We start from the raw sequence: 12298 nt of genomic DNA, 5'->3' as shown, positions 1-12298 counted from the left end.
TGATAACAGAGTTGAAAGTCTCACACATGTTGTTTAGTAACATGTTGGACCTGCAACTGTCACTGAATGCATGTCTGCACCAGTGATGAGTGGGGATGTTCTCCAAATAATTGTAAGCATCCTCATCAAGCTCCCTAATCTGTTGCATGGCTATCTGAAACTCAACCTACAACCACAACAGGAACATTATCATGAAAGAATAACATACACAACTGTTGTTGCTCTTATTTTGCTTTTATACACAACAGGAACATTATTACATGAAGTAGGTACATGAACAGGAACAATATCATGCATTTACTTATTCAAAATAATTTAAGGTCACCTAGAGACTTACAAATGTTGTTGCTCTTGCAGCACTCCAAAAGAGCTCTTTGAAAACTGATCCAGTGAACTTCAACTTGAAATTTGCCTAAATGTGCCTAACACAGAACCTAGTCTCTGCATTAGGCACAACTTCAGACAGAGCTTCAACCAGTCCCTGTTTAACATCATCAACAATTACTTGTCACACTTCAAACAATAAAGAACAGGACAGAAAATAAGACTACAATAATCAAAACAATATTACCTTCTGCCTGTCTGACATGAAGGTGAAGCCTGCCCCATCTGCACTTCCAATGCATTGCATCAAGGATTCCAGAAACCAGACCCAAGTCTCCCTGTTTTCAACCTCACAAGTTGCCCAAGCAATGGGGTAAATGTTGTTGTTCCCATCCTTGGAGACTGCAACTAAAATCTGGCCTGGATAACCTCCTTTCAAGTGGCAGCCATCCACCCCTATAATTGGCCTACAACCCTTCAAGAACCCATGCTTCAAAGGCCTTAAACAAATAAACATCCTCATAAACAAGGGAGGCTCAGGCTTTTCAATGCCATCAATCACAACATTACAACCAGACCCAGGGTTGTATTTCATTACAGCCTTCCCATAATCCCATACCCTAGCATATTGCTCTCTTGCTGAACCAAAAATGATCAACTTAGCTCTACATCTTGCCATCCAAGCCCTGTAGTAGGTCACTTCTACCCCCAAGTCATGAAGCACCCTATCCTTGATTTGCTTAACCTTCCATGATGGGTTAGTTCTGAAATCCTCAAGATACCTCTCAGCAATGAACTCTGCTGTGACCTTCTTGTTCTCCCTGCTTCTCACACATTTATGCTCCAACTTCATGGTTTTTATTTGCCAAGTCTGTTGTCTTTTTAACTTAGTAGCATGGATCTTGAAACTACACTTCACTCCACCCCTGCATATACACAAAGGCATCCTACTTGTCTTTGTGTCAAACTTGCACCCACACCTATTCCTACACTGAATAGTAATCCTAGTACTATCATTGTGTAAAAAATAGTACTCATACCTATTCTGTATGGCATGCACTCTTAAAGCTTTCCTCAACACTGTAGCATTGCTAAACCTAAGCCTATGAACAAGTACAACAGGCTTTGAGAAGTCAGATTTGTCATTAAACCATGGACTTTTGTCCTCTTCATCAGATGAACCATCCAAGCTCCTTAGGTCATCAGATTCTCCCTCAATTTCTTCTTGTAGTTGTACCTCATTCACATCCAAGTTATCTGTCAACCTTGCCTTTGGATCCTTGGAAACCCCCTCATCATGTACGTCAAACTGCTTCCCAAGACTTCTTGTTACCTTAGCTAAAATTTCTTCAGAATTCTGCACAAACCACCTCTCATCCCCACTGTCATACTCCTCCTCTCCATGCTCCCAAGTTATGTCAATCTCACTCCCATCACTTGAAGAAAAATCATCTTCCCTCCCAGTCTCACTGCCCTCACTACTATCCTCAAAAATCAATCCTTTGCCTACAGATTTTTTTTTTCCCTTTCCCTTATCCAACACCTTCACACTGCCAGAACCCCTTTCAAGCTTAGCTTTACCCTTTTGTTTCCCCTTACTCAACAACTTCCCTTTACCAGGAACCCCCTTAATCTCAGCAGAAACCCCTTCAACCCTTTCTATCCCCTGTCTAGATCTAGGTTTAGGAGATTCTTCACCCTCCCTCACCTTAGGCTCATTTTTGTTAATTCTTGGGCTCTTCCTAACTACAGCAGGCTTACCTGAACTTTTCTTCCCCTTTCTCTCAGCCTTTACTGGAGTGGACTGGGCCTGGATCTCATGTATGGGCCTTAATGTTTCATTAGCAGTCACAAATACTTCAACATACCCTTCCCCATTCACTGTCTCCAACAGCCCCTTCACTTCCTCTTCATTTACTAACTCCCTTCTCCCTGTGTTAAAGGTCCTACCTCTTTCTTTATACCAAAGTCTGTAGTTAGGTGGGACATGGACATTAAAGTTCACAAACCCATGCACAGCAGCTACCCTCAAATAATGCAAATCTATCTTATCCACTACCACATCCCTCCTCCAATAACATAACCCACCACACCAACAAAGCAAATGCTTTGATTTTGACACTTGTTTAGTAACAAAAGCACCCCCTACTCTAAATACTATATCAATTAATCCATCTTCGTTGTCGGCCATTTTTCTACCTAATAAACAAATGCAAAGCAAATCAATAAAACCCAACATAGCTAACCCCATTACACAGTCAACCGCAATACTTTAATCAACAAAATCAAACATATTTAAACCAACACAATGACAAACCAGTCAACAGTCAATAAAATCAATGATTTAAACTAAATAATTCACACATTACACTAAATCATACTTAATTTAATCAAATTCAACTTTAATTACAAATTAACCCATTTTACAGTTCTTAGGGTTCCTAATTTTTTTCCCAAATTACCCTACTACACCCACACAAATGGCATAATGCAGCACACAGTACTTGTTGAAAACTACCTTAAAGGGTTCGAAAGGTACCTGTATTGGAATCTTACTCATGTTGCTGTCAGAATCCACGAAAAAGTCCAAGCTTTTTGGATGTTGGAAATGGCTGACGGAATCTCGCTGACTTGTTTCGCTCCAATATTGACACCTCCTCTTCCAACTCAATTTCTCAATCACAATAATCAGTATAGGGTTTGAATGTTCGCAGTAATTTTGGTTGTTCAAGATTTGCAGACGAAATTCAATGAAGCAAAATTAGTTGGGTGGTAATAAATGACAGAGAAGATAAATTCGAATTGAAGGGGATGGAATTTGGAGGGTAAACGACTATGTGGGCCCCACCAAAAAATTCCGTCACAGTTTCTGTTATCTGGTGGTGAAAGCAAAATTTTTATTTTTTAACAGGTGTTATAATTAAACTTCGAAATCTTAAGGTGTTAAAAACAAAATTAGGTCTTTTAACAGGTGTTATTTTCTAATTTTGCCTATTTATTAATAATCATAATATATAATGGTAATATATGTACAATCTCGTGATTAGCCACTACAACAAATTCTTTACCACACGTATCTTAAAAAGAATAATTTTTACAAATATGTTCACGAGATTGGTGTGTAAACAACGGTGGGTTGTAGTCAAGCTACTAATAACGGAGGTAATTGAATTCACAAATCACAATGTTCGTTCCAACTAGTATCGTGGACGTCTATACAACAAGTGGGGTGATATTAAAATTAACATAAGAATTATGCTGATTATTCAAGTACATAAATTTAATGCTTGCAAGATAGAGAATCTCTTCAACACGAGATGGAAATATGCAAAGTGCTAAATGCCATCAAACAATAAAACCATGCTTCTCTAATGGATGACGTCAAGCCAGTTGCTAGGCCACTCTTTAATTAACACTGTCAATTCTTAAACCAAACCATGATATTGTTTGGTACAAAGGAACTGAACAGCTTAGAACCTGATTATTTGGAACTTAAAATTAACCCTAATTATTTTTATTTAACTGAAATTGAATCTAAGTTAGTAATACCATTTACTCTATTCAAAAAAAGGAATACCATTTACTCATATAAGAATCATACCCGATAATGAACGAACCCAAAATTGAGTAGATCTGAATAAGTTTGAAATCGTTACTAACTTGAACCTCATGTAACTTGAAACCATATAAACTTGAGAAGAAATCGTTTAAACATGTCACAGTTGGAAAAACTATTTTCCAATTGTGACCTGTTTAGGCCGATATAATGCTCCATGTAAACTATGAAGTAGAGTATTATGATTATTCGATCCGCTAATTAGTACTTCTCCCGTTCTTTTTTACTTGACTTACTTTGATTTTTTACATTATTTACCACCTCTTCTCTGATCGTCTTTTATGAATAATATGTAAGGAAAACATATTCATGTGAGATCTTTCTAAATTCATCTCAATAAGTACTATTATAGTGTATAACTTTTATAATTTTTACTTATGAAAAATTAAAATTTTATATTGATAAGTGTGATAAAAGAAATAGATCAAATAAAAAAGAACAGAGAAAGTATAACCACTAGCTCAACCCGAATTGTCAACCAAATGAACCCGTTTCAACCTCAATCGAAGCAGAATCGTCCACCCAATATCTACATTCATTAGGCATATCAAGAAGCTAGTCATCCTAGCATTAAATGCATTGTAGGCTTGTAGCTAGGGTTACCTCATGCAGACACATCAACATATATAATAAAGATCCCTTTTGGATGCTCTTTAGTACTTCATAACTCAGGGTTTGTTCATTTCAGCTTAATTTCAATTCAGTTCCAATCAGTTCAATTTCTAATTTTCTTCTCTTATAAAAAAGTCATTTTAACTCAGTTCAGTTCAGCTTTAAGTAAATGTGAACATACCCTTAGTAAGCTTCCTAATTTCCTTCTAGTAGATGAGTAAGGATTTGATTTTATAAAAAATTGGCCTAACCTTTGTACGGAATATATTTTATATTTGTGGAAACAAACATTGGTTGTCCAACAGTCCAAGTCCACTATACACAAAGTCCATCAAGCAGATGTGTAATAAATAAAGATTAACCAGTTTTAATTTACGTAAAGTAATATTTTAATATAGTTTAACGACTAGGATCCCAACATAATCGTTGAGAAATATCAGCATATCACCTCTTGGACTTGTCGAGATATTCTGTTTTTGCTACTTATATTTTATTCTTAGATAGAAAATATATAAATAAATAAATAAAAAACAGTAGGTGAATTAATTACATGGTTTAGGTCAAAAAATTATATACATTTTCAATATATATATACACACACATATTCATACATGCATGTATGTTTTAACGCCTTAAAAAAAAAATACATGCATGTATGTTTTAACGCCTTAAAAGTTAAAATTTGAATTATTAAGAGTATTTTGCATGTTTTTATTTGAGAACTGTTAATAGCCACGTACAACAGTACGAATAAAGGTATAATCACAAATTCCTATGCATTATTATTTGAAGAAACGTTGAGGAACAACCGTTGCGCTCGTTTCAATGTGAGGCTTGGCATGGAGGTACATTATTTCATACTACGATCGAGTAGTATTTTAATGTTGAGTTCATGATGAACAAACTCATATATGAGTTCAAGTGTTTTATCATATTAATTGAGTGTAAAAATAAGAGTGAATATTGCGATTTGTATCCCACATTGAAAAAAAGTGAATATTGTATGTACTTAATATGGTTAAGGGCTTACTCCCTTCATTGTCATATGATTTTGAGATGGATTATCCTTTAACCGACCTCTAAAGTGAATAATCGTAACATATTATATATGTAAGTTGAGGGTAATGGCGGATCCCTGATTTCCAATCAGGTAGTAAAAGAAAAATTAAAACTGGACTTTATTTAAGAGATTGTTCATATTGAAATTTTTCCTAAAAACGATTAGCAAATAATAAACAGAGTGGTTTTTTTTTTTGTTTTTTTTATTTTTATTTTTAATGCCATGCAATGTGTTAGTTTTTAATTTTTTTTATTTTTATTTTTAATGCCATGCAATGTGTTAGTACATTGTTGTGCTCCTTTTAATTAACAATGTGATTTTGAATATACATTTGTTTGAGTACTTATTCAAAAAATATTCACTACGGTATAATATATATATACTACTTATATAAAAGGACAATTGGCTGAAAATAATCCCGATAATTCAGGGTGGGTGTAAATTAATACGACCTCAATTATTTGCTTTCAGCAATACTACCACCTTTTATAGTATATGTGCAAAATGGTATGCTAGCCATCGGAGAAGGTATTTCGTGGAATATTTCGTCTATATTCATTATTATATTATAAATTTTTTTCAAAATACATACTCCATTTTTATTCACAAAGCACACTACTTTGACATGACACATACTTTAAGGGAGATATTAGACTAGATAAACAGTCAAATTAATTAACAATTTTTTTTTACCACCATTAAGAAGAAAGTGTTATGTCAAAAAAAGTGTTAAATTACTACGATTTAAATCTATAGCATAATTTGTTCTCTAACGTAATCTAATCACTTTTTTTAGAATAACAATGTATTTAAATACCCTATTTACTTTTGTTTGATAGTAGAATTTTATGCTTTCTTTACAAAAATTAATTTACTAGCCTAACAGTGGGGTAGGCATGAAATTAATAACATAAAATGTATTTTGAAAAAAATTATAATAAAAAAATTTAATAATAAATTTCGACGGAATATTTCTTAAAATGCCTTTATCGGTGGCTGGCGTACCATTTTGCACATATAGTACAAAAGATTGTAATGCTAATAGCAAATAGTTGAGGTTGTATTATTGTAGGCGTCGTTTGAAGTGCGCATACGTTAAAAGCATGTGTGAATATGCTTGGCACTCATAGGAAGTGGGAATTGACATAATACGATTAGGGACAAGGAAAGTAGGGAGCCGCCAACAAGTTTTTAAGGAACTTGTAAACCGTTCACTGATCATAAAAAGGCAACCACGAATAAAGGACAACGATAGGCAACAACAATTGACCCGTGAAGGTTACACCCCATTCATAAAAAACTCATGCCACGTCAGCATCCACTGTGGCACGGGAAAGTTCACCGTGTCACGGCAATTTCCACCGTGGCACGGTGGATTTTCAGTAAAAAAAAACCACCACGTCACGGAAGCTTGTACCGTGACACGGTACAGTTTTTCGTGTCACGGTGCCCTTGAAATAAGTCCAGTCAGCTTTTTTTATGTCTTCTGTGTTAATTTGGTCCTCATGTCAGTCATTTTTGTTATTGTTCACATGTCTAGCCATACGATCATACCACGAGTCTTATAACATCACTTAGTCACTCACGAGTCAATTAAGTATAGTCCACACACTTTCTTTATGTTCCGACTCGAGTCGTGCACCAGGTCGTTTATGATCTTATATTAGGTTCATGCACCCTTTTTTTATCATAATAAAAAAAATGAGTGGAGTTTTCTCACTTGTTTTCAAATGTCTATTTTTTATTTCCTATCTTGAGCAATAAGTCAAACAATTAAGTGAATTATTTGATTTCACAGTACTTGGTCAAGGAACAGGGATAGATTAATACGGTTTGAGTCATTACCGCAACAATCTCTCAGATCTAATAGGCGTTCAAAGAGAACTTTGCCATCTCCACATTACTCATCACCTTTCAATGGCCACTAAAGAAGATATTGAGAACATCAACAAATCCATCGAGGCACTGTCTGCCATGATGTAAACCCTTACCACTAGGGTCACTACCATGGAACAAAACAAGGTCACTGTTTCCACCCTTGACAAACTGAAGGAACAAATGAGTAAGATTTCTGAGGGTTTCACTTATGTGGAACGGCCTCCCACTCCTTTGGATGTGAAGGACAAACTCCCTGAAAAGTTCTCCACTGCTGATATTCCAAAGTTCAAGCCTACTGACAATCCAATATTCCATTTGAAGGCGTTCTCTGCAACCATGGCTCTTAAGGGATTGGACGTAACACTCTTCCCTACGGTGTTCCCTCTCTCCTTAGAACATGCTTGCCAACAATGGTTTTATTCCCTGGATGCCAAGCATACTGCGACTTGGCAAGATGTCACCGACAGTTTCATGAATCGTTACAAGTGTAACATTCAAACTAAAACTTCTGAACGTGAACTCTCCATTCTCAAACAGAAAGAGAATGAAGGCTTCACCGCTTACCTGAACAGGTGGAGGGAAACAGCTTCACTCTTGGTAGATCCTCCCAAAGAAAGAGAGATGGTTCGCCTCTTTATTCAAAATCTGACTCATAAATATAGGGAACATCTCAAATTTCTTCCACTGAACACTTTCGAAGCTGTATACGACATCGACATCAATATCGAAGATGAGCTAATAAAGACTGCTGGTAGTAACAATAATAACACTTGGAAAAACAAGAAGAACGACCATCCTTTTTCTTCGTCTTCTAAGCACGAAAATACTACCAACAATATAAGCCAAGTTGATCTCAATGAAGTGTTAGCTCTTGATACTCCATTGCCCAAGAAGAAAAGAACTTACACTCCTTTAGGAATGACTTATGATGAGGCCTTTGATCGCCTTTACAGTCAAGGCTTGATCACACCTATTGGGCCATTTCTAGAGCCAAAACCTGAAGAAAGGAGCGCCAAATGGAATCCCAATGCCCATTGCAAGTACCATCAAGGAAGGGGCCACACTACGGAGCAATTTTGGAATTTGAAGGACGTTATTCAAGACTTGGTGGATGCAAACAAACTTCCTGTCCCTCCAGGCAGCAAGAAGTAATGAACACAAGGCGCACAGCAGATCCTTCGTGCAAGATTTCATGATTTCTTTCTTTATCATTCATCTCCATTCCCCCATTCATGTCTAGCATAGGTTTTCCATTTTGAATTTTTATATGTTTCATGTGTTTCGTTCACCTTTTCCATTAATAAAATGAGCAAATTTCCTTTACATCTCGATCATAGAATTTTTCATTCATTCATTAATTCTCAAAAAATTAAAAAAAAAAATCAATTACCGAACTAAACCCAAGGTACACCAATGACTTGAGGCACTTTTGCAACCCTGTCATTCCCTGTTAACCGTTCAATCACATTCCATTTCTTCTATCAACCATTTTGAGCCTCGTCTAACGTTTGGCTTTCATTTCTTCAACCCACATTTACTTAACCCTGGGATTGGAAGATTTGTAATTGTATAACATTCAAAAAAAAAGAAAAAAAAAAGCAGCAAAGCAACAATAAAACAATGTCTAAAGGCAAGTGTTCCAATGTCTTTGATATGAACACGTCTCAAATTGCGTCTCTCATCGAGTGCTCGGTACCGTGCCTGAGAAACATGAATGCTAAGTGAGTGATGGACCGCATGATCTGAGATTGCCTACATTGATTCAAAAGAATGAAAAAAAAAATTAAAAGCAAACAATAAATGTTGAAAATAAACTTGCAAAATTCAAAATTTTCAAATTCACAATTACACATCTTGGGGGCTTCTCTCGGGTCTTGAGCCTTTTACCTCTTTCTTCCTTAAACCATCAACTTAACCACATTACAACCCTTGGAAGACCTCTTTGAGGTGTACATACACTTGCGCAAAGTTCGGTTAGAGCTACGTTCGGCCTGATTCCTAAAAGATACGTAGGCAATCTCACATTGAGGTGCGGCCACATTCATATTCATATCTATGCATGATCGAGTCAAAGAATATCCAATGCTTATCTCTATATCCCTACCCATTTAGAGCTAGACTTGGGGGCTTGAACCCACATCACATTAGCTTACCCAGCCTTAAGAGTCATCATCTTTGACTCTTCACACATATATTTCCATCACCATAACCTTTTCAGCCTCACCTTAGTATCACTTTCACACACTTCTTTCACACATACATATCCATATCATCTTTCCCTTAGGAACCCTTTATCATGAAATCTTGTTTCCCTATCGCGCATGCTTCATCATCTTTCAAGACAACATTCATCAGAAGAAACGTTGTATACTTGCTTAGCTTCTTGACTTGAGCAATGTTCATTGTTTCATGCATCGCATAATGTGCTGAGTAATATTTCTATATCAATGATTTGTAATAATACAAAGCATATCGTTCTTAGCCCCTTGACCTAAGCAACGTTCATAATCACTTCATCTATATACGTGCTTAGCTTCCAGACCTAAGTGACGCTCAAGATCGCTTCTTTACACCATATATGATGCTTAGCTCCATGACTTAAGTTCATTCATCTATCGTGTTACATGATGTAACTGTCCTTAGCCTCCTGGCCTAAGAACATGTATCATGCATACATTATTTTCAGGACAAGCAATTCAATCCATACGATTCATTTCCTCTTGCTCAAGGAGGAAGTTCAAAACTTCTTCCCTTTTTCGGTATTTTATTTTGGGGAAGTTCAAAAACTTTTTCAAAATTTTTATCGAGGGAAGTTCGAAAATAAAATTTCCTTTTTCACGTCTTTCTTTTTCGGGAGAAAGTCGGTACCCTCCACTCGTCTCATGACAAAAATGTTGGAAAATTTTTGCTTTTGCATTTTCGGTTGCTTGTGTCTGCACACACACACTCAAACTATACACACACAATCACAAGTCATACTCATGTCATGTCAAGTCAAACTTGGTCAAGTCAGTTGGTCAAGTCAATCATAGTCTATACGAGTCCCCTGGCAGATTTTACTTTGCAGGTCTCAATTACAGCCCACGTCCGGGGACAAGCGGACCATCTACAGCCCACGTCCGGGGACAAGCGGACCATTTAATGCCCACGTTCGGGGACAAGCGGACCAATTACAGCCCACGTCCGGGGACAAGCGGACCATTTACAAGCGGACCATCTACAACCCACGTTCGGGGACAAGCAAACCATTTACAGCCCACGTCCGGGGACAAACGGACCATTTACAGCCCACGTTCGAGGACAAGCAGACCATCTACAACCCACGTTCGGGGACAAGCGAACCATCTATAGCCCACGTCCGGGGACAATCGAACCACCATCACTTCATGACGTACGGTTCTCGATACACAGAGACTTGCAATCTCATCATCTGTCGACTTTCCTCAAGCATGGAAAGTATTATCCGGTGGATTTCTTCAAGCATAGAAAACCGCCAAATTCCTTTATCGACTTTCCTCAAGCATGGAAAGCATTATCGGTGGATTTCTTCAAGCATAGAAAAACGCCAAAATCATATGTCGACTTTCCTCAAGCATGGAAAGTGTCATCCGGTAGGTTTCTTTAGGCTTAGAAAGCTACCAAACTCATCTGTCGGCTTTCCTCAAGCATGGAAAGCATTTCAACAAACGTCATCCGGTGGATTCCTTCAAGCATAGGAAAATACCAAACTCATTTGTCACCGATACACTGGTGTCAGATAAACGTTCTATCCCTTTACTCTTTTATCTGTGGAATTAACATTTTTTGCAGGTATCGGCGTATACAGAGTGATTTAGGATCGCAGAACATCTTAAATCATTCTCCGTCCCTATCGGCTACTTTGATTATCGTTTTCGAAACTGACGTTTCTACAAACTCAGTCAAAGTGGGGGCTTCTGTAGACACCTAAAAAGTCTCCCCTAAACCAAACTCGATGATGAACAACCTTCCACCGCCACTATTGGTCGGGTTCAGTATTTAATCCCGAGAGTGCTTTAAAAAAATCATATTTAATTCAATTTTTGAATAGTCCATGGGTCAGTCTTGATGTTTGGTCAAAGCATAGTTTTAATTTCAGCCCAAACTTATTTTACTTTTTTATTATTATTATTATTTATTTTGGCCCAAACTTTTTATTTATTTAATTCTTATTTTGGCCCAAATAATAATAAATCAGAAAAAGGCCAAAATTATCAATCGGCATTTAAAATGCTGAACGAAATTAGGGTTAATATCCCAAAACCAAACCCGATGATGACAACCTTTCACCGCCACTATTGGTCGGGTTCAGTATTTAATCCCGAGAATGCTTAAAAAATCGTATTTGATTAAATTCGTATTTTTGAACAGTCCATGGATTAGTCTTGATGTTTGGTAAAAGCATAGTTTTAATTTCAGCCCAAACTTATTATTTATTTTTAGCCCAAACCTTTTTTATTTTATTGTTTTATTATTTATTTTTGTTCCAAACATTTTATTTATTTTATTTGCTTATTTTCTTATTTTAGCCCAAATAATAATAAATCAGAAAACGGCCCGAAATTATCAATCGGCACTTAAAATGCTGAACGAAATTAGGTAAAAAATGTATTTAGACGGAAAAGCGGGCTGATAATTCCTACGCCACGGCAGGAATCCACCGTGTCACGGGAATCATTCCCGTCTGACGGTGGGATTTCCCGTGACACGGGAAACTTGCTGTGACACGGGAATTTCCGTGTCCTTTCCGCGTAAATCCTTAATGTGTTTTTTTTCCCCGTTTACCAAAA

General features: G+C 36.8%; 1 protein-coding gene across 1 annotated transcript; it reads right to left on the bottom strand.

Annotated features, from left to right (window-relative positions):
* Positions 1-412: 412 nt before the first annotated feature.
* On the bottom strand, positions 413-2876 carry LOC110713748. Its single transcript, XM_021892196.1, has 3 exons — positions 2864-2876; positions 572-2523; positions 413-481 (listed from the first exon to the last, which is right to left on the bottom strand). The coding sequence occupies exons 2-3, from the start codon at positions 2513-2515 to the stop codon at positions 413-415; spliced, it is 2013 nt and encodes a 670-aa protein (XP_021747888.1). The 5' UTR covers positions 2516-2523; positions 2864-2876.
* Between the last annotated feature and the right edge of the window lie 9422 nt (positions 2877-12298).

Source organism: Chenopodium quinoa, unplaced genomic scaffold (genome assembly GCF_001683475.1).
Source record: "Chenopodium quinoa cultivar QQ74 unplaced genomic scaffold, ASM168347v1, whole genome shotgun sequence".
NCBI classification, from domain to species: Eukaryota; Viridiplantae; Streptophyta; class Magnoliopsida; order Caryophyllales; family Amaranthaceae; genus Chenopodium; species Chenopodium quinoa.
The sequence above is the reverse complement of the archived record's forward strand: the minus strand, read 5'-3'. Positions and strand labels throughout refer to the sequence as shown.

Bases quoted from the DNA above. Each gene is read 5' to 3' on its own strand.
- LOC110713748 (XM_021892196.1), bottom strand. From the start codon at position 2,515: ATGGCCGACAACGAAGATGGATTAATTGATATAGTATTTAGAGTAGGG. The intron at 482-571 runs GTAATATTGTTT...GATGTTAAACAG, and splicing joins TCATGTCAGACAGGCAGAAG to GGACTGGTTGAAGCTCTGTC.